This window comes from Dendropsophus ebraccatus, chromosome 3, assembly GCF_027789765.1.
Source record: "Dendropsophus ebraccatus isolate aDenEbr1 chromosome 3, aDenEbr1.pat, whole genome shotgun sequence".
In the NCBI taxonomy this organism is placed as follows: domain Eukaryota; kingdom Metazoa; phylum Chordata; class Amphibia; order Anura; family Hylidae; genus Dendropsophus; species Dendropsophus ebraccatus.
This window is the reverse complement of record NC_091456.1, coordinates 128,603,106-128,626,996: the sequence shown is the minus strand read 5'-3', so window position 1 is coordinate 128,626,996 and position 23,891 is coordinate 128,603,106. Positions and strand designations below refer to the sequence as shown.

Sequence of the window (23,891 nt, the reverse complement as noted above, 5' to 3'; positions counted from 1 at the left end):
TACGCAGCGAGAAATCAGCTGCTGATCCGCCCTGTTTGTTTGTACTCTCACACTGGAAAGAATACAACACTTCCTGGAGATTTTTTATTAGAAGTAAATTACAAATCCCTGGCACATTCTGATTGCCAGTTGATTTGAAAGAATTTTTTGGCAGAACTACCCCTTTAAGGTGCTCCTACAGGGACACTTTGCATTCTAAGATGAACAGAGGGATGGACCTCCACATTTTGGGAATGAGAAGTAAACTGTGCAGTGGACGTTTCCTTCAATTGTAATGAAAGATACAGCCTTGATTAAAACTGTTATGGCCATGTCAGGGACTGTCCAGAGCAGTAGCAAATCACCAGAGAAAACCTCTCCTCTTCTCCCGACTCGAAAGAAAACACCACTTCATGTCTGCAGGATATACAACAGCTGAAGACTGGAAGACTTGAGATTTTTTTTAATAGAAGTAAATTACAAATCTTTGGCACTTTTTGGCACCAGTTGATTTGAAAGCTTTTTTTTATTTTGTTGAACTACCCCTTTAAGGGGCCATACATCATAGATTAAAGTCGGAAGTCCCAGTGGTTTGCTGGCTGTCTAAGGTGCAAAGCAGGCTCCTAACTCTCTCTCGACAAAAGGCCGACAGTCATTGATAGTGTATGGCCACCTTTAGCTGTCTGTTAAAAACTCATTCATATGAAAGTTATTCTTTCCACACACCCCTGGCCCTTAAGCATGCATTTGCTTTCATTTCTGGATTGTGTTGGATTATTCACTTCCAGAACAAGCCATGCAGAAAATTTGCAGCATGGTCTAAAATCTATTGTTGCCACAGTTAGAAAATGAGGTTGCTATTACCTGGCTTTCAGCTGTATTTAGTTGTAAATATTCATTGCTGGATTTCACACAGAAAATCTGCTGTAGTTACACATAAACCCAGCCCAACAATGCCTCCTAATTTCGGAAGGGAAGGAATTTTTATCTATCTTGTTTTTCGTCATCTACATATTTTTGTCTTCTCTTTCCAGAAATATCTGTTTGTGGGATACATTGGTCACCCCAGCAAATAGTTTAGTTCATGGTAAGTGTTAATTTTTCACTCTGTTTACATATATACTGTATGCCTGATGGTTTTATATATATTAGGTAGAACTCTTTGGAATCTACTGCCATTTTATTAACAGAATGAGGACAGGCACAGACAAATTATGTTATATAATACTCTTTATAAGAAAGGTAAAAATATACATAGTCAAAATGAGGGGTCAAATTTAAAGCAAAGACAAAAAATATTACTGCTAAGTGATGGGGATTCCTCAAAAAAAAAAAGAAACTTGGGGTTGTACCAGCCATCTGGCGTATTAAATCCTAAAAGGGCAATCTTAAAGTGTACCTGTCAGTATAACTTAAAAAAAAATCTAAATCAACAGGGGATGCAAATAAAGCCATGTTTGAAATTTACATTAATTTTTCTAGTTATCATACTTTAAAACAAAGCTATACGTACTTGTATCCAGGTCCAGTCTCCTGAAGGCAGCTTTTTGGTCTGGTTTGAAACAAAGTCAAATCATTGCCTTGTCTGTGGGTGCCCAGATGATTGGGGCGCCCTGTTTACTCTCTTTTTTCAAACAGCACAAGACTTAAAAGCTGCCTTCAGGAGACTAGACCTGTATTTCTGGTAAGTATAGCTTTGTTTTAAAGCATGATAACTAAAAAAAAAATAATTTAGTTTAAATTGCTAAGTTACATATCCTGTTCATGCCAGATGACGGACAACAGACTTCTCCTGGCTTTTTCTCCTGATCAGTGGTCTGAAAACTCAGACGTCAACCAATCAAAACTTTTCACATGTCTTGGTGACTTGTCAAGTTTTTTTTTTGTTGTTTTATATAATGACAGGGTACGCTTTAACCCTGCTGTTCTGTTCGGTTCTACTATACACATATAATGTTCCTGTCATTTTTGACCGGGCCTATTAAAGCCTGGATTTTTAAGTAATTTAAGTGTTTTATTTGAATTTCTTTTGCATTATTATACTGTGTGTGAACAGGGTTTTTCATAAACAAATTAAAACCTTTTTTGTGTGTCAAAAAATGTTACATGGCCTTATTGCATTATTCATGCATATTGCACATTTGCAAAAAAAAAAAAAAGGGTCTATTTCACTCCATAACACAAATTCATTGTACGCCAACACATAGGGCTGGGCGGTATACCGCAAAAATATAGATACCGTCACTGGCGTCGGTTAACCGACCTCAACTTAGCCAGGACGGTATCTGCGGTATTTTTGTATTTTTTTCTGCTGCTCCTCCACCACTGACATGCCGGCGTCTCTGCACACAGGGACACCGGCATCAGAGCGGGAGGTGGAGGAGCAGCAGCAGGGCCCAGGTGACAATGCCGCCCGACCCGACCCCCGCCCGTCCGAGCACCCTCACCCGTCCAGTCCCAGGTCCCGCCCCGCCGCACCTGTCCATCCATGCGCCCTCCCGTCAAGTCCAGTCCCGTCCGGCGTCCCTGCACACACAGCACATTGACATTGCCCTCCCCGGCACCAGTCCCGTCCCAGCCAACCACTAACCCCCCCCCCCCCCTCCGGCCGGCGAGCGCTGCACATGTCAATGTGCTGTGTGTGCAGGGATGCCGGACTTGACGGGTGGGCGCATGGATGGACAGGTGCGGCGGGACGGGGCCTGGGACCGGACGGGTGGGGGTGAGGGCGCTCAGACGGGCGGGGGGCGGGTCGGGCGGCATTGTCACCTGGGCCCTGCTGCTAATCCACCTCCCGCTCTGATACCGGCGTCCCTGCACATGTTATTGTGCTGTGTGTGCAGTGACGCCGGCATGTCATAGCTGGAGGAGCAGCTGTACCTGTAGTCCCCTCAGTAACAATACAGGGCTGTAACATAGGAGGAATAATGGGCTGCAGCAGGCAGGATAACTTATAGCTGTGTGTGGTATCCTGCCTGCTGCAGCACATCCATTCCTCCTATGTTACAGCCCTGTATTGTTACTGAGGGGACTACAGGTACCAGCATGCACCTCCCTGTATAATATTCTCCTACCCGCCTGCCATCCTTATGTGCCCCCTGTAAAGTTACACGCCCCTTTTCACCCCTCCGTATAGTCATACACCCCTGTCCGCCCCCGTTTAGTCATACGCCCCTATCCGCCGTCCTATGTATAGTCATACACCCCTGTCCGCCCCCCTGTTTAGTCATACGCCCCTATCCGCCCCCCTATGTATAGTCATACACCCCTGTCCGCCCCCCTGTTTAGTCATATGCCCCTATCCGCCCCCCTATGTATAGTCATACACCCCTGTCCGCCACCCCCAGATAGTCATACACCCCTGTCCGCCCCCCGTATAATCATACACCCCTGTCCGCCCCCCTATGTATAGTCATACACCCCTATCTGCCCCCCCGTATAGTCATACACCCCTATCTGCCCCCCTGTATAGTCATACACCCCTATCTCCCCCCCGTATAGTCATACACCCTTGCCCCCCCCGTATAGTCATACACCCTTGCCCCCCCCCCCGTATAGTCATACACCCCTGTGCGCCCTCCCTGTATAGTCATACACCCCTATCCACCCTCCCTGTAGTCATACACCCCCGTCTGCCATCCCTGTATAGTCATACACCCCCGTCCGCCATCCCTGTATAGTCATACACCCCCGTCCGCCATCCCTGTATAGTCATACACCCCCGTCCGCCATCCCTGTATAGTCATACACCCCCGTCCGCCATCCCTGTATAGTCATACACCCCCGTCCGCCATCCCTGTATAGTCATACACCCCCGTCCGCCATCCCTGTATAGTCATACACCCCCGTCCGTCATCCCTGTATAGTCATACACCCCCGTCCGCCATCCCTGTATAGTCATACACCCCTATCCCCCAGTATAGTCATACACCCCTGTCTGCCATCCCTGTATAGTCATACACCCCTATCCGCCCCCGGTATATAGTCATACACCCCTATCCGTCCCCCCCCTTGTATAGTCATACACCCCTATCTGCCCTCCCTGTATAGTCATACACCCCTATCCGCCCCCTATCCCTATGTGCTGCCTGTATAGTCCTGTAACCTGATCCCAACCTACTGTATAGTAATACACCCCAATCCATCCCCCCCATATAGTCATACACACCTATCCCTCTGTGACCTGTGTATACCCTGTAGAGGGTGTATACCTGTATATACACATGTCCAGGTCTCTGCTGAGACCCCCTAATAATGACAAATAATAATAATGATAATAGACTAACCATGGGTTGCTGCTCAGTGAGTTCTTTTTAACTTTTTTTGAATCAAAATATCGCCAGTTTGGCACGGCAAGTGGGTGTGGTTTGCAAAAAGGGGTGTGTCATAATTATCGTTCAATTATCGTTACCGCGGCTACATGTGCGATAAACCGTGATATTGATTTAGGCCAATATCGCCCAGCCCTACCAACACATCAAGAATGTTATAAAAAAAAAAACAACCATTGGCCACCAATTAGTTTTGTGTTTACAGTTGTAAGTGCCTACGAGTTAATCTAGAGTATCACCTGCCCCTTTTGTGTTATTGTAATGTAACATCCTGTCAGGCTTTTTGCCGTCTCTGTTACTGATTGCATTATCATGGTGCATTGTGCTCATCAGAATGACACGTTTGTGTTTTTTTGGGAACGTAAGAAACTTGATTTAAGGCCCTATTCCACCAACAGATCTGACGAAAGATTATCTGCCAAAGATTTGAAGCCAAACCCAGGAACAGACTATAATCAGAGAACAGGTCATAAAGGAAAGACTGGATTTCTCCCCTTTTCAAATCCACTCCTGGGTTTGGCTTCAAATCTTTGGCAGATAATCTGTCGTCAGATCTGGTGGTGGAATAGGGCCTTTAGGGTCCATTTACACAGAAGGATTATCTGACAGATTATCTGCCAAAGATTTGAAGCCAAAGCCAGGAACAGACTATAAACAGAGATCAGGTCATAAATAAAAGCCTGAGATTTCTCCTCTTTTCAAATCGATTCCTGGCTTTGGTGTCAAATCTTTGGCAAATAATCTTTCTGTGTAAATGGACCCTTAAACAACAGATAATTTTCTGATTATACATTTGCTGTATTTTTAATCTGGCTTAGTAACAATAATAACTTGTAGTTTTACTTTTATTTCAGCTTTCACCTGCCATGATAGTGGAGCAACTGTTATGGCTTATGCACCAAAAAATCAGCTTTTAATATCAGGAGGAAGGAAAGGTCTCATTTGTTTATTTGACTTGCGTCAGAGACAGCAGCGGCATGCTTTCCAGAGTCATGATTCTGCAGTCAAGGCCATTGCTATTGACACAACAGAAGAATACTTTATCACAGGTTCTGCAGAGGGTAACATCAAGGTACAGTATGATGCTCATTACTGTACATACATCCTGTACTTGTAGATATTGTCTACATAAAATTTCCTTATTTTGTACTCATCTTGGGTTATATTTTTACTAAAGGCAATTATCATTCATTACTGCATTTATGATTGCTTAGGCTTCAGATCTAAACTTGCCCAGCAAATCTCCTAGCATATCTTTTCTGGCTCAAACCTGTCTCTAGTGATTTCCATTCTTATTTAGTGTTGACTAAGGGTCCTATTGTGTTGCCTGACTCTCTGTAGTAGACAGTGCCAATCCCATACACCAGTGCTCGTTTATAAAGACTTGACACGACTACAGATGAAAAGGGCCACACAAACTAAAGACCTGTTATGGATAAAAAAAATGCTTTGTATTATGTAAATTATATCTGTGTGGTGGATATATGCTGAAGATACATGGTTTTAAAGCATAGTTTGGCCTTGTGCGCATAGTTTGTTAATGTGTGTCCCAGTGCGGATTCCAAATTGGTATCTGCATGTAATATGCTTTCAAGTTTAATGGTCCTCGTCAATTTTTATTCATTGTTTATTGCTGTAGATTTTTTCAACACAAATTTTAAATCTGCACCAAGAATGTTTACCTTATTGAAGAATAAGAGACCAAGTCTGCAGGAAAAAAATCATGTTTCAGCAGTAGCCTACTATAATATAGAAAGGAGTAGAGTGTTACTGCTGTAGAACCCCAGCTAGGCATAATACATGCATCATAAACAACAAATACAAAGTATATGTTTCTTTTCTTGCAGGTCTGGAGCCTGACAGCACTAACGCTAATGCACACTTTCCTCAATGAGCATGCACGACAGTCTATCTTTAGAAATATCGGAACGGGTGTGATGCAGATCGAAACTGGGCCGGCCAATCACATTTTTTCGTGTGGTGCTGATGGAACTGTCAAAATGAGAATATTGCCAGACCGATTTAGTACAATTACCGATCTCCTGAAAAATGAAGTTAAATTTGTTCTCTGAACTTTTACTTTGTGTAGTTTAACCCTGTGGACTCTTTCCAATGCATTGTACTGCACTAGCACTGAAAGTGGATTAATATGTAATGTATTAGGTAATAAAAGTGGCCGGCAGATGAAATGTGCAATGCTCTAAAGAAGTGCCACTATGATGCTTTGCGAAGTATATATTTATTTTTGTGAATCATTTTTTTTTCCGTTTATGCCCTTGACGCACTGATGCCTTAAATGATTAACACAATCATTCATCGATTGAATGCTATGTTGCCTAAAATAGAAAAATGGATAAATATGTAAAATAAGATATATATAGTTATATATTCCTACATACTTGTGCTGCTGCTGTTTTTTTTGTTTTTTTGTTTTTTTTTTTATTCAAAAAAAAGTTTTTACATGTGTTTAAAATCTGCACACTCGGAGCCTATTTTATTAGCTGTGTAATATTTGAAGCTTATGACTTAGTGATCATAGTTATATATAGAGAAATAAAGATAAATTATATTTTAGGGCAATCAAAGATCATTTAAAAATGAAATAGGTAATTGTATACCTAACAATACAACCAATGTGTAAAAAAAGAAAAAAAAAAAAACTTTCCTGGGCCACGGAAAAAAAAATTCCGCCATTTTGTTGTTGGCTTATTTTTATTATAATCTGTAAAAAGCACTTGCATAACTATATAACAGTACAACAGCTTTATAAGAATTTTTTTGTAACATTTATAGAAAGGTGTACATACATCTTCCCCCCCCCCCCCAAAAGAAAAATAAAAAAACCTAGACCTATAATGTCACTCCATTCAAAGTTTAAAAATGTTTGCACAAACCTCCAGTAATTCCAATATCCCATCGCACCAGGGTATGGAGAGTTGAATGAGACTGAAATGATGTGCAGTGTGATGGTATTTGATTGTTATATAGTTTTAGCTGAACAAGGAGTTTAGTAATGTAAGTAATTACATTCTACTTTACATCAGCTTTAGCTGCCCCTGTGTCAGGCTCTTACATGGAGGAAACAAGGTTTACAGCACTTTCCTAAACAATATATTGGATCTGCAGGGTCTGTAGTTATGGATAACCTGCATAATAACAATAATTTAAGGGAGGGGGGTTGTTTGTGTGTGTGTGTTTTTTTTTTTTTTTTTACACAGGACAAGTAAACATTCAATAATGAGCTGATTGCATCTTTCGTGCAGGCCTAGTAGTCGTCATCTTTTGGTTGCATATCTCCGATTGTAAACAGCAGATGTGCTGCTGACTGTAATCAAAGTAAATGGCCACACACGCAATCCAATCATTGTGCAAATGTAACTGGAACATCTAAATGAGCCTTTTAATGAATTTTAGTGTAAAAAGACCCCTAATCTTGGAAAAAAGCATGTTCCCTTGTTCCTGGCAGCTAGCCCATATCTTAATATCCCAGCTCAGTGACTATGTGGGGTGATGGAGTGGGATGTAGGCGTTCATTGCTATTACACCTATGTGAATGTGTATTCATATTTTGAGTGGACATTTGACCAAAAGACTACAAGAGCACAAAATAAAAACTAAACTTTTTATTATTCTTTGTTTCCCTTCAGTTTTAAGTGTTGATGTCCTAGAGACATTTCAATTTTTTTTTACATGTCTCTAGGACAAAGATTTGTTAAGATGCTAAGACCCCAAACCAATGCTAGAATGAACAGAAAGAAGTGCTGACATAAGTAGTTGTCTCCCTTTTGTCTCTTGCAGTGAGAGGACTGACACATCCATGGAGGCAGTCTTCTACAGTGAGGAGAGTCAGGGAGATAAGTGCTTAGTCTGTGCTCTTCTTTCTGTCCTCTTTAGTGACCAGTGGGGTCTCAGCATCCAGAGCCCAACCAATCAGATCTTTTTGACATGTCTCTTTGACATATGAAATGTTTTTCTTAAATGACAGCAACACTTTCTCTGTCACAGCTGCATAGGTTAAACCCTCACTGTCAAAGAAATTACCTTTTGATGTGTCAAAAGTTAAAGATTGCTACTGGTCTCAGCCCTAAGACTTTGCTGTCACAGGATATAGCTGTATGAATAGCACAGCAGCATGCCTCATTCCCTGGCCTGCTGCGAGATCTAACTGGGTTCCTTCATAGACTATAATGGATCTGATTGACTGCCAGGGGGAAGCACACTGCCATGCTCTTTATCTGGCTGAATCACTTGATCGCAGCATGTATCCTTTTACCAGTTTCTTTTGACCGTGATACTTTATATCTAGTTATTGCCAAGCCAATGTTCTTTAAGTTTGTCACTCGCTTAAATCTTTTCTGTCTAAAAAGCAAAGATTAAAAACAGTCACTGGCTAAAGTAAATGAAGTATCTAGTAGGTACATTCTGAGCAATTTTTGCTTTTCTCAAAAAACAAAAAGACAGACAGAAATGAATATGTTTTGTCAAAATATACTGTAGTTTTCATGGGTTGTAGTTGGTGACAATGCCTAGCAGTTAAGTCTGAAGCAATGACGCTAGCAGCTGCTTCATTATAGATTGCAATTTAACAAATTCAAGATCTTTACATGTCAGCAAAAGTCTCCTGAATTGTTTTATATCCCTTAGACTATCATTCTAGTAATATCTAAGTACATTAGCCAGTTCTGTGACTGTGGCAATAACTTAAACAATGTATCAAATGTAACATGCCAATGATGGTCTAGGTGTGAATGATTACTTGTAACTTTTATAACCTTCTCAGGACTTGTTTTTTTTTTAATTATAATAGTAAGGAAGACTTTTTAAACTATATATTTTCATTATCTGAAATATTTGGAAAGTCACAAATTTCTGAATATAAGCTTATTAAGAGGTGCAATAACGTGACAAGTAAATAGAGATCTACAATACAAAACTGAAATCTAGTAATGTTAAGTAACAATCGACCATAACTGTGTTAATAAACTGTTTTAAGTATAAAAAAAAAAAGATTAGATTACCATAATGAAATGTTAAACAGTGGGAACAAATGTGTGTTTAAATCTCACAGTTTCTAATGAAATATAAAAAAAATGATGTGATTTGTCATGTACTAAGTAACCATCTTTTAAATAAACTTAGAGACCATGGAGACTGGTTTGACATTGCTGCTTTCTAAAATCTAGTGTTGCAGGTTATTTGTTCTGCCTTGTCTTTATTAATGATCTGGATATAACAGTATACAAAGAGTGTTTAAAGTTTGTGAATCCTTAAAGGGGTTGTCCATCATTTAAAAAAAAAATTATATTGCCATGGCACTGTCCTGTCTCAGCCAGTGATTGGTCAGCGGGCTGTCACTCCTTAAACAAGTTCATCACGGAAGTAGTCAGCAGGGGACACCAGTGGATCATGAAGAGGTAAGCATAACATGTTGATTATGCTTACCAACAGGGCAGCAATATATAAAAATAACCACTAGGCAACCCCTTTTTAAGTGTTTTCTATAACTACATAAATTTGACCTAAAGTGACATTACAGTAAAGTAAATTAAATCAATTTATTTATGGAGAATGATCCACTATCACATATCTAAGTTGCAAAAGTATGTGAACCTTCATTTCAGTATCTGGCAAGAGCCCCCCAATATTCTGCAATAGCAGAATCAAAACGTTTCTGGTAATCGATGATTACGCCTGCACATTGGTTTTAATACATTTAATCCTGTTCATCCTTACAAAACAGTTTCAACCCGTCAATGTTGGTGGGTTTCCTCCTCTGAACTTTACTTTAGGTCTTTCTACCAACGTTCTATTGGATTAATGTCAGAACTTTTGATTCAGCCTTTCCAAAACTTAAACTTTATTCTTCTTAATGGTGCGTTCACACCTACAGGATCTGCAGCTGATTTTCTGCAGCAGATTTCATTTAAATAACTGAACACGGCATCAAATCTGCTGCAGCTCTGATGCAGATCCTGTAGGTGTGAACGCACCCTAAAAATGGAAAATAACAGTTGTTACTGTAACCTGTTATGTTCCCATAGTAGCAGGGATGCTGAGATGTAAGGTAGTTTGTTTCGTTCAGTTTTTTTTTTTTTTTTTACCCCTTTCCTCAGCAGCATTACATTTTCAGTTTTAATAACATGTACATTAAGCAATTTGATGAACTGGGGTGAATATTCACCTGCCCCATGATTGTCATCCCATTGACTCACTTACCATCAAATTACCTGCTAATCCAAAGGACATGCAGCAGTGTGATCTGGAATGATCACCGGACCGAGAGAAGCCCCATGACAGTGGATTAGCGCAGATGTAATATAGTTCCAGGATATACTCGTGGTCAAGGATCATCAAAAAATGGGATTGTTCTTTTTATTGGCAACATGTTTCAGCCTGATATATATTATACAGGCCTTTCCCCATGCTTGAGAACGGCCTGTATTATGTGTATCAGGCCAAAATGCGTTGCCAATAAATAGAACAATTCCATTTCCATTCTTTCATGATCCTTGACCACGAGTATATCCTGGAACTATAGTACATCTGCGCTGATCCACTTTCATGGGGCTTCTCTCGGTCAGGTGATCATTCCAGATCACACTGCTGCATGCGCTCTTCCCACCTCCTGTTGTGTGACCCCTAGGAACAGCTACGACGGACATCAATACTGCTATAGAGTTGTGCCTATAATTTGCACAACTCGTTCAGGTGAGTGCGCTCTATTAGCACCCCGATAAAACATCCTCTAGAACCTCACTATATTTTACAAGGAAGCGCCCCTCCATTCTTTTTACTCTCTAATCCAAGTCTATTCTTTCTTTACTCACAGATATGAGATATATGATGATTTTCCACAATACATTGGTGGAAACTTTGTAAAAATCTAATGCAGTATTAGTTCCACTTTATGCATAAAAATCTGAAAAATATCCTCTCCACACATATCAGTGCATACTGTAAATAATCAGGTTTCCCATGTCACTGTAGAGAAGCTGACGGACTACCTCTGGGGAATTTTTGGCACATTTCTCATCACCCTGCAAAGAAAACTTAACAAAAAGTTAAGTCAGAAAATCTAAAACTTAGTTTGTTTGAAGGTAAAGGATTTTGAAAGGAAACTTTTTCCTATGTCCCTTTTGCCTGTTTTCATCAAAGCTACCCTCCAATCAGAAGGTCACTTTTCATAAAGTGTTATAAAATCTCAACACCTAAATTCAGCCCTGACATTTTATCCTTATTTAATTGCTGGCGATAAATGTTGCCATGTCTATCAGACATTAGCTCAGAGTCCTGAATAGAGAGGTCAGGTAGAGGCACTTTTACGCATACAGAATAGTACTGTGCTTTTGGATATTTTTCCCTTATTTTTAGTGTCCTTTTTTTTTTTTTTTTAAAGCACACCACCAGTTCAAAGAGGACATCAGAGGTGGAGCATTCATGGACTAATTGCTAGCTATCCTTATTCTGTTCTTTCTCTCAACATTTGTTTTTCTGGATTAGTGATTTAACCCCTTAACGACATCGGGCGTAAGTGTACGCCCCCGCAGGGTGGGCTTTAACGCAAACGGGCGTATACTTACGCCCGATGTTTCCCCGATCGCTGTGTGTTCACACACAGCGGTCGGGGAAGATGGCCTGCTATAATGTATAGCAGGCCATCTCTGCTCGTCGGCACGGGGGTGATTAACCCCTCCCGTGCCGATGATCTATACAGATCAGCATATAGCAGCTGAAAAACAGCTTTCCGGGTCATCGGTGACCCGGAAAGCAATGGCGATTGGTGCTGTCCGAGACAGCACCATTCGCCATTAGTGTCCCCACCAAAGATGGCGCCGATGCCACCCCCACGATCGCCGTGATAGGCCGGCCAGTACCGGCTGGCCCATCATGGCGATCAAACTGTAAAAAAACAGTTTTGTCGCGTTCTGCACCCCTCAGCTAGGTAGCTGAGGGGTGCAGAACAGGTGTGTGTGGTGCAGGTGTACCATACTCACCTGATCTGGCCGTCCGGAGCGAAGATCTGCGGTCCGCGCTGTCCTCACGTCTTCTTCGCTTCACTTCGCCGGGTTCGGTCGTCCAGCGTCGGAAATCTTCGGAAACGATCGGGTCCTCGGGTTCGGCAGGTTTCGGCAATCTCCGGCAGCGTCGCTCTACTGCCCCCTAGCGGCTGATCAGTGAATATCATTCACTGATCAGTTGCTTTGGGTTAACAAGATTTTTTTTTTTTTTTTTTTCCAATTTTTCTTTTTTTCTTTTTTTGCGCCCTAACGCCGCTGAGTACTGACCAGCATTGCACGTAAGTGCGCCGCTGATCAGCAACTCCTCCTTTTTGGCATAGGGGCGTTTTTCCCCCCTATATCCTACCGCCACTGGCTGCTGATAAGTGCCGCACATAAGTGCAGCATTTATCAGCAGCTCTTTTCTTGGCGTAGGGATATTTTTTCTTACTGTCAAAAAAACACGTAAAAAACACTACACTACACTACATGAAATAAAGTTTTACACTACACCACTACACATTTACATACCCTATATACCAATCCCTATATAAAAGTGGCCCCCAAGGTGTTTTCGGTGTCGGACGCATACGTTATTATTGCCTCCGACACTGAAACAGCCAGTGAGGATGAATGGGGGGGATCCTTCTTTCTCCCATTCATCCTCATCATCCAGTGACGTGTCTGGGGCTAGCGTAGCGTACGCTGCCCCCCAGACACGTCTTTTCCGCCAGTACCGTCCCAATAAGAGATGACTGTATGGCGTGAAATTCTCCAAACTCTGTGAGCGTACCTCAGGGTGCACTTACAGATCCAGGGTACGTGCACACTGCGGAATGGCGAAGGATAACCCTTTGTGCATTCCGCAGCTGGCGCCCACCGGCGGACTGATGGAGGCGAGCGTTTCCACCCGTGTCATAGACTCCATTCTATGCACGGGCGGATTCCGTCGGCCGTCCAAAGAATTAACACATCGGACAGAGGGCAGAATCTGCCCGTGCATATAATGGAGTGTGACACGAGCGAAGACGCGCGCCTCCATCAGTCCGCCGGCGGGTGTCAGCTACGGAATGCACAAAGGGTTATCCTTCGCTATTCCGCAGTGTGCACGTACCCTTAGAGTGTATGAAGGAAGGGACACCCAAATCCTGCCCCCAGATGCCCCCCCCCCATCCTCCGAGTTAGTAGGGGGAGATCGTTCGAGAACTGATCTTCCCACTGCTGGATAAAGGTTACCACCCGTACGGTGATAACTTTTATACCAGCACCCCCTCTTCCAGTCCCAAGCTGCCTGAGCTACTGTAGCTTGCGGCACGATCCGTAAATATCAGAAGTAGTAATAAAGCCCTAATATTTAGCAGCCATGGAGCGGACCCAGCGCTTCTGGATATGAAGGACCCCGTATCGCACCAGGACGACATTTTCCAGGTGACGTCCTCAACACTGGAGAAAGAGAGACCCCAGAAGAAGTGCAGAGTGTGGCGTAACAGGGGGATCAGGAAGGACACCATTTTCCAGTGTGACGCCTGTCCTGATTGCCCCGGCCTCTGCATACTGGATCGCTTCAAGGTGTACCACACGTCATTGGGGTTCTACATTATCTAAATTCTGTCCCTTATTCCTATTTCAGGGGTCACGGGATTGATTGATCCAGGGATTATTCTGGTCGCTATTATGGAGTCTGGAAGGAATTTTTCCCCTGTGAGGAGGCTACTGTCGTCTGCCTCATGAGAGTTTTTTGCCTTCCTCTGGATCAACACAGGTTGAATTTGATGGACACCTGTCATTTTCAACCTTATAAACTAATAATTGGCCTAATACCCCAAATAAATTAGAATTGTCCCTTTTCCCCAGCTAAATAGGTATGGCCGCCATTCCCATTAGAGGATGACATGATGCAATTACAAAGCCTCTGTGCGGCCAGGACAGTAGAAACACCCCACAAGTGACCGCATTCTGGAAACTACACCCCATAAGGAATCTAACGAGGGGGGCAGTGGGGATATGGCCCCCTGGTGACGGCCACATTTGGGCCGTGAAAAAGAAAAAATTGTATTTTTTATTTTCATGGCACATGTTCCACTTATGTGCCCATCACCAGTGGGGTCCATATGCTCACTGTACCCCTTGTTGGATTCCTTATGGGGTGTAGTTTCCAGAATGGGGTCACTTGTGGGGGGTTTCTACTGTCCTGGCAGCACAGGAGCTTTGTAATTGCGACATGGCCTCCATCCTCCATTCCAGCCTCTAAATGGCGCTCTGTCCATTTGGTGGCTTGCCCTGTGCCAATATGGCACATTATGTCCACATGTGGGGTATTTTTGTACTCAGGGGAAATTACCCTACACGTTTTGTGTTCACTTTCTTTTTTAACCCCTTGTGGGAAAGGAAAAAATCAAGGCTAGACCAACATTTAGTGTAAAAAATGTTTACTTTTTACATTAAATCATTGATCTTGTCTTGATTTTTTCATTTTCACAAGGGGTTAAAAGATAAAAAAAAACACTAAATGTGTAGAGCAATTTCCCCTGAGTATGGAAATACCCAACATGTGGACATAAAGCGCTATGCGGGTGCAGGGTAAGCCTCCAAAGGGAAGGAGCGCCATTTGGCTTTTTGAGGCTGGATTTGGCTGGAATGGATTTCGAGGGGCCATGTTGCCAAGACAGTTGAACCCCCCCACAATTGACCACATTATGGAAACTACACCCCTCAAAGAATGTAACAAGGGGTGTAGTGAGCATATGGACCCCACTGGTGACGGGCACAAATGTGGAACAATATGGCGTGAAAATGAAATATTACATTTTTTACACTATAATGTTGGTTTAGCCTTAAATTTTTCATTTTCACAAGGGGTTAAAAGAGAAAAAAAACACACAAAATGTGTAGAGCAATTCCCCCTGAGTCCGAAAATACCCCACATGTGGACATAAAGCGCCATGTGGGCGCAGGGCAAGCCTCCGAAGGGAAAGAGCGCCATTTGGATTTTGCAGGCTGGATGTGGCCAGAACGGATGATGAACGCCATGTCGCATTTACAGAGCCCTCGTGCTGCCAAAACACTGGAAACCCCCCCAAAAGTGACCCCATTCTGGAAACTACACCCCTCAAGGAATCTAACAAGGGGTGCAGTGAGGATATGGACCCCTTGATGACGGCCACATTTGTGCCGTGAAAGTGAAAAAATTAAATTTTTACTGAACCCCTTGTTAGATTCCTTTAAGGGGTGTAGTTTCCAGAATGGGGTCACTTGTGGGGGGGTTTCCAGTGTTTTGGCAGCACGAGGGCTCTGTAAATGCGACATGGCCCTTGAAATCCATTCCAGTGAAATCCAGCTTGCAAAGGCCAATTGGCGCTCCTTCCCTTTGGAGGCTCGTCCTGCGCCCGCTTGGCACTTTATGTCCACATGTGGGGTATTTCTGTACTCGGGAGAAACTGCGCTACATGTTTGGTTTTTTTTTTTCTTTTATCCCCTTGTAAAAATGAAAAATGAATGCTAGAACAACATTTTAGTGTAAAAAATAGAATTTTTCCTTTTTTACACCACATTGTTCTGAAAATCTGCGAAACACCTGTGGGGTCCAAATGCTCACCGCACCCCTTGTTAGATTCCTTGAGGGGTGCAGTTTTCTAAATGGTGTCCCTTTAGCGGTGTTTTTTAGGTTTTGGCACCCCAGAGCCTCTGCCAACCTGAAGTGGTACGGTCAAAAATGACCAAATATAACTGAGGAGTTGAAATTCACTAGGCGCTTCCTTATATCTGAGGCTTGTGGTTGCGTCAAATAGCGCAATAGGGCCACATATGGGGTATTTCTATAAACTGCAGAAACGGGGCAATCAATATTGGGGTGCATTTCTCTGCTATTAAGTTTATCATTATGAAAGATATTGGATTACAATAAAATCTCTGCACAGAAAATAAAAATTTTCAAATTTCTTACACACTTCGCTTTTATTTCTGTGACTCCCCTAAAGGGTTAAAAAACTTTCCGGATGTGCTTTTGCAGAGTTTGGGGGGTGCAGTTTCTGAAATGGGGTGCTTTGTGGGGCTTTCTAACATACAGGCCCCTCAAATACACTTTGAACCTGAACAGGTCCCTAAAAATATCTGATTTTGAAATTTTACAGAAAATTTGGAAAATTGCTGCTAATGTTTTAAGCTTCCTATTGTCTATATAGTTTAAGTATAGTTTAATAAATGCCGCCAACATAAAGTAGACATTTTGCTAATGCTATTTAATATATAATTTATGTGGCATAACCATTTTCTATATAAGCAGAAAGGTTTCAAATTTTGAAAAATACATTTTTTTCACAATTTTTCACGTTATTTTGGTGTTTTTCATAAAGATTCGTTATGAGTATCGACTCCATTTTACCAGAAATGTAAAGTACAATATGTCACGAGAAAACAATCTCAGAATCGTCCGGATAGGTAAAAGCATCCCGAAGTTATTAATGAATAAAGTGACACTGGTCATATTCATAAAATTTGTCTCTGTCCTTAAGGCCATTTCAGGCTCTGTCCTTAAGGGGTGAAACCCACAGTAGTACTTCATACTAGTGAAGTTGGCAGCTCATGTGTATGGCCTGTGTATTGAATTTAACATTTAACTATTTCTCCAATTGTACTATAGATTGTTGGTATCAGTCCACTAGCGTGGCTGAAAAAGCATGGGTCGTGCACAAACATTTGACTTTTGTACACCAGAAATGGCATACAACTTTTAAATCCCCCAACATTTACTGCATATACTGATGAAAATACTGTGAATGAACCCAGCTTTACAGGAAATGTATCTAGACCTCATTTAAAAGTTATACAAAAGAAGTGAAAATTATTATGTTGATTTGTTTTCCCTGAGACCCATTGGCATCACAACATTGGGGTATTATCACCCCTGCAAGCCCCTGGGAAAGAAGGAAAATTTAGTTAATACTTAAAGTAAACTTTTTTTAACTTTATTACTCCTCCCCCAGGAAGTATAAATAGACTCCACCTCCTCACACACCTCAACATAACACAGGGAGGGTGTCTTGTGATGCCAATGGGTCTCAGGGAAAACAAATTAACAATAATTTTCGCTTCCCCATCGTCCCATTGGCATCACAACATTGGGGAATTAGCAAGAATGCTCCTCAATGGGTGGGTTCTCAATTATAGCTGCAGACAGTACCGATCTTTCAAAAGTTGTTCTTGCAGCACAAGACGCGTCCAACCGGTAATGTTTCACAAAAGTCGAAAGGGAAGACCAGGTTGCCGCCTGACATATCTCCTCTAAGGGCACAGCGGCACGCTCAGTCCAGCTAGAGGCTACTGCCCTGGTCGAATGAGCTTTAGTAAATTCTGGAGGAGTCAGGTCGGCCATCGTATAACAAAGTGCTATTGAATCGCAGATCCAACGAGATATTGTAGGTTTGGACGCCTTCTTCCCTTTATTCTGACCTGAACAAAGTACAAAAAAATTCTCTTCCTTACGGAAAGAAGTCACTCTGTCCAAGTATATTCTTATCGATCTTGATACGTCAAGAAGAGAAAGATCCAGTTCCTCCTGAGCCGATCCGGCCGGAGAAAAAACAGGCAGTACAGGTTGATTGATATTAGAAAAAGTGGCTACTTTTGGAAGAAAACCTGGAAGAAACCGTAAAATGACTTTGTCTTGGAGGAGTTGAACCGAGAGCTTGCAGCTCTCCCACTCTTTTGGCAGATGTAATTGCCAGCAAAAACGCAACCTTAAAGGATAGAAATTTATAGTTTGTTTCTTCCAGGGGCTCAAATGGTGGAAGGCATAGGCGTCTTAGCACTAAGGACAAATCCCAAGGGTCCGCCTGCCTAACAATGTTAGGTCTTAATCTGGTCACTGCTTAGATGAAGTTCTTGATTTCCATGAACTGGAACAACCGTAGACTTAGATGTGCTGAAAGGGCCGCTATTTGGACCTTGATGGATCCAGGCTTGAGTCCCCTATCAAACTCCTCTTGGAGAAATTCTAATATCTGAGGGGTGGAAATTTCAGATGGATTAAAACCCTTAGTAGAGCACCAAGCCTGGAAAATCCTCCATATTCTTAGATAAGACCTATTTGTGGCAGCACTACGTGCATGGGAGAGAGTCTGCAAGACTCTTTCAGATAATCCAGGCCCTAGAATAGACCCTCTAGCCTCCAAGCCGTCAGGTTGAGGCTGTCCAGGTCCCTGCAGAGATGTTGTCCCTGGACTATTAGGTCTGGATAACGAGGAAGTTTCCACCAGTTCCCTCTGCTCATGTTCATGAGCAGGGAAAACCATGACCTCTTCGGCCAGAAGGGGGCTACCATGATTACTGAAGCTTGGTCCATCCTGATCTTCATCAGTACTCTGGGAATCATGGAGATCGGTGGGAAGATGTAGGCTAGTTGAAAATCGCACGGGATCGTCATAGCATCTACCACCGTCGGGTTGTCCGACGTGTACAGGGAACAAAATTGCGTCAGTTTGGCATTGTTTGCTGACGCCATGAGATCTATTTGAGGAAGTCCCCAACGATGTGTTAACTGAATGAACACTCTCCTTGAAAGTGACCATTCCCCTGGGACTGTAAGACCTCGACTCAAGCGATCTGCTAGAGTATTGTGTATTCCTCTGATATGCATTGCAAATAACCTGGACACTCTGGTTTCTGCCCATTTGAAGATCTTCTTCACCTCTCTGAGAAGTGAAGGGGATCTGGTACCTCCCTGTTTGTTCAGGTAGGCTATACAGGCTATGTTGTCCGTCCTGATTCTTACAGCTCGGTGTAGAATGGCAGGAGCGAAATGAAGAAGAGCAAGATAAATTGCCCTGAGTTCCCGAATGTTGGAGGGAAGAGCAGATTCCTGCGGGCTCCAGATTCCTGAGACCGTGTTGTGTGAAAGATGAGGTGTGTGGGGAGGTGGAGTCTATTTATACTTCCTGGGGGAGGAGTAATAAAGATTAAAAAAGTTTACTTTAAGTATTTATTAAATATTCCTTCGTCCCAGGGGCTCGCAGGGGCGGTAATACCCCAATGTTGTGATGCCAATGGAACGATAGGGAATCAATTGCTACAAACTGGTCCTTGATATAGAAACCTTCTTTCCTCTAGCCATAATTACAGACGTTGATATAAATAGATAGCTAGACAGATCACTTTAATAAATATATATGTACATGAGATTATGGTGTAAATGTCTTTATACACTATGGGGAGAATTTATCAAAATTGCGCCTGACTTATGCCCACTCTGTGTACAAATCTGTGTCTTTTACCAGATGTACGCCCTGGTTGCCTGGTGGAGGGGTGTGTGGCCTCCTCCCACTCCTGATTTATCATGATTTAAGGGTGGGTTCATACTGAGGAATTCTCGCGGATAATGTCCGCAGAATTCCGCTATCTGTCTGCGCGCACGACCACGCGCCTTTTAGTCGGCTCCATAGACTCCATTCTATGGGCCGGCGTATTCCGCTATCCGCCGAAAGAAGTGACAAGTGACATTATCCGTGAGAATTCCTCAGTATGAACCCATCCTTACACCTAGTGCAGATTTTTGCGCCTGACGTGCAGAAGCCGGAGCAGCATGGACCGCTTAAAGTCTCGCCCCTTCCCCCACACACCCCAGGTTTCCTAAGACCAGCGTACATGTACAACGCTCTTGATAAATTCCCCCTATATAGTCACAGACATGTATTCTATATCTTATAAAACCTTTTGTCCAGGGGCGTAGCTAATGTCTCCTGGGCCCTGATGCGAGAGGTCAACTTGGGACCCCCCCCCCCCCCCTTTCACGACCCAGTGATGCTACTGGTGTGTGTATATATATATATATATATATATATATATATATATACACCCCCCCCCCAAGACAGATATTACCAATAACACCAGCATAAAGGAAGAGAAAATATTATCACCATACATATTACTGCCATACTGTTACTAACAAAATCCTGTATACTGAGACCAATATTGCCAATATTACCAGTATATAAGAAGGAAATATTACCGCCACACCACTACCATCACCATCATATTGTTACTGACCAAATCCTGTATACTGAGACCAATAAAACAGTACCAGATAACAAGTAACAAATATCACCACACACTGACTAACACCACCGCTGCTACTGACAAATACCACCGCATACTGACTAACACCACCGCTGCTACTGAATAACATTCACTGTACACAGATCACCATCACCTCATCCAGTCATATAGAGGTGGACGCAGATCTACACTACTCTGTATCTGAAGAAAGGAGGTTTGATGCTCCTGAAACGCGTTATACAGTGCCATTTACTCAATACACATCTGTAATATAATTTTTTTTTCATCATATTTTTATTTATTAAATTTGTGTTTGCTCTTCTAGTTTGGAGCTGCTTTTTAACGTTCCTTTACGGTCAGTGCTGGGACTAAGAGTACTATTTTCCTGTGCGTTTTTTCTCTTACTATTTGCAGATCTACACAGGTTCTGTACACCATATACATTACAGTGCTGTTATATCAGGTGACTCACAGGGGACGTCTTCTCTGATCGGAGTTCTTCCCTTTTCATTTTCTTCTTCTGTCCCGGGCCATTATGAGAAGTTCTCCGAACCACGAATCCACAGAATCTGCTAGACAGAGATATTAGGCTCCTCACACTGACACCACTATACACACTGCACATCTGTAATGACCGCTTACAGATGCCACTCCCATTAAAGATGGCCCCTTCTCCCCCCCTTATAGATGGCCTCCCTCTGTCCCCCTCCCTTATAGATGGCCCCCCTCTCCCCCCCTATAGATAGCCCCCTCTCCCCCCTTATAGATGGGCCCTTCTCCCCCTTATAGATGGCCCCTTCTCCCCCCCTTATAGATGGCCCCCTCTCCCCACCTTATAGATGGCCCCCTCTCCCCCCCTTATAGATGGCCCCCTCTCCCCTCCCTTATAGATGGCCCCCTCTCCCCCCACCCCTTATAGATGGCCCCCTCTCCCCCACCCCTTATAGATGCCCCCCCCCCTTATAAATGGCCCCCTCTCTCCTCTCTTATGGATGCCCCTTCTCCCACCTCCCTTATAGATGGCCCCCTCTCCCCTTTCCCTTATAGATGGCCCCCTCTCCCCCTTCCCTTATAGATGGCCCCCTCTCCCTCCCTCCCTCCCTCCCTTATAGATGGCCCCCTCTCCCCCCTCCTTTATAAATGGCCCCCTCTCCCCCTCCCTTATAGATGGCCCCCTCCCTCCCTTATAGATGGCCCCCTCCCTTATAAATGGCCCCCTCTCACTCTCTCCCTTATGGATGGCTGCTTATCCCCCATTATAGATGCCCTCTCCCCTTATAGATGTCCCCTTCTCACCCCCTTATAGATACCCTCTGCCCTTATAGATGGCCCCTCTTCTCTCCATGAAAAGCAGATTAAAAATAACCCCCAAAAAACACACAAATCACCTGCCACCCGCTCCCCTGTCGATCCTCTCTCTTCATGGTCTGGCCACCCGGCTGAGGTGCGGCTGCCGGGGGTGTCCCGTCCTATCCCCGGCAGCACGCGCACAGGGGGCTCCCTGTGAGCCAGGGCTGGGACTTGGGGTACAGAGAGCGTCTCTTACGTAACTCTCTGTAACAGAAGTCCCGGGCCACAGGCGCACAGTGAGTTCGCAAAACATTGCTTGCGGTCACAAAAGTAATTTATGGGGGAACAGTCCAGTGGCAAGGCGGGGCCCTCAGGCCCCGTCCCTTCGTGGCCGGCCGGGTCGCAACGGCGACTGCTGCGACCCTGATAGCTACGCCACTGCTTTTGGCTATGTTCACACACAGTATTTCCGTAAGTCTTTTTTCAACCAAAACCAGGAGTGGGTTGAAAATACAGAAACTGTGTAAATCTTCCACTATAATTTTGCCCTGTCAGTTTTACTGCAGATCTTGGTTGAAAAAACATAGCCCTAAAATACATGTATTATATATCCTTTAAAGACTTTAAAAACTACAGAATATTTTCTTTAAAGAGCCCTTACTTTGTGTGAGGATGTACTGCTTATTTTCCGGAACATGTGTTAACTGGTTTTCCTGTGGTCATAAGTTACCCAGCAGCAATGTACATTTACTCATCTTAATGAGAAATTCATATGCCTGTCCCCTTTTTTAGTTCTGTTATATGAATATGACGTTGAGAGGCACAGCTTGGTTTAAATACAAATCCTATAGAATGTCAAGTGGTCAAAAGGTACATTTATTCCTAAAAGTTAAGACAACTTAAATGTGTGCTGCTGTTTAAAACAAATTGCCTTAAAGGGGTTATCCAGCGCTACAAAAACATGGCCACTTTTCCCCCTACTGTTGTCTCTAGTTCAGGTGTGGTTTGCAATTAAGCTCCATTTACTTCAATGGAACTGAGTTTCAATCCCCACCCAAACTGGAGACAACAGTAGGGGGAAAGTGGCCATGTTTTTGTAGCGCTGGATAACCCCTTTAATTTAATCAAATAATAGTATGTTCTTTCTAACATCTGTCAATCATTTTAAGGGGTTATGTGGTGCTCGCAGATTTTTAACATGTTACTGCCATGTAAGAAAAGATGATAATCATGATATGCTTACCTCTGTGCTCCTCCAGTGTCTGTTGCTGCCGTTACTTCTAAGACTAGCTTGTCTTGGGAGAGAGAGCCCATTCAGCCAATTACTGGCTGAGGTCAGTGCCGTGGCCAGTCATTGGCTGAGTTGGCTGTCACTCGCGAGACAAGCTCTTCTTAGAAGTAACAACAGCGACCAACGCCGGGGAGCACAGAGGGGTAAGCATAATATGTTTTTTTTTTTTTATATATGGCAGCAACGTGTTAAAAATGTGTGCGTTCCGGATACACATCATACATGTTGCTTCAAAATATTTTTAGAAATCTGTATGGTTTTGTTAACTTACCCTTTCAGTGTGATGATTGTAGTGCTCTCACTGCTATTATTGAGTTCCTGAGAATGCGTTCCATGGTGCACAGCTATTTTTCATGCTCTTTATTTCAGGACATGGGAACAAAGATGGGCAAACACAGGTTTGTTCTTCCTTCAGTAGTTGTCTGGTCAGTTAAAAGTGGCTACACCTCATTGTTGTGTCGTGACAGTTCGGGTGCACTGCAATGAAAAGGCTGACAGTGCTGGGGATGAAATACAGTACAATTCTATTGATGGTACTTGGGAGGAGAAGGCATTACTGGTGTACTGGTTATGCAAGCAAGGCCGACATCAGCACCAGGCTTACCCGGGCAAGTGCCAGGGCTAACAGCGCCTTTAGGGCCCAGAGAGGGAGAAGGGTCCAATATGCCAATGTTAAGAGTGCTCACTGTAGTGCAGGGTGAGGGGGTAAACATCAGAAGACCGAGAAAGATCATGTCCTGCCGGTGTCTTACACGGGTGGGTGGTGGTGGTTTGAAGGAACTGATCACTTGACCTGCAGGTCCTTAACCTTACAATGTGGAGATCAGTCCAACAGAAAGGAAGAGGGAGAAGACTGAGCTGTGAGTGTTGTGTGTCAGTAATGTCTTCTGAATTTCACTCTTGAGCTGTTTGGTGTTTTGTTTTGTTTTTTCTTCAAATAATTACAATCAGGGG

The 23,891-nt window shown here is 43.2% G+C and overlaps 1 protein-coding gene across 2 annotated transcripts in view; it reads left to right on the top strand.

The window, feature by feature from the left end:
• The window catches only part of DMXL1 (Dmx like 1), a 104,485-nt gene extending 95,026 nt beyond the window's left edge, over positions 1-9,459 (top strand). For both annotated transcript variants that reach the window (XM_069962676.1, XM_069962675.1), the window contains exons 41-43: positions 1,014-1,066; positions 5,165-5,382; positions 6,158-9,459. In XM_069962676.1, the coding sequence (XP_069818777.1) occupies positions 1,014-1,066; positions 5,165-5,382; positions 6,158-6,382 (496 nt within the window). In that variant the 3' untranslated portion in view covers positions 6,383-9,459. The remainder of the gene's footprint in view (positions 1-1,013; positions 1,067-5,164; positions 5,383-6,157) is intronic.
• Positions 9,460-23,891: the final 14,432 nt, after the last annotated feature.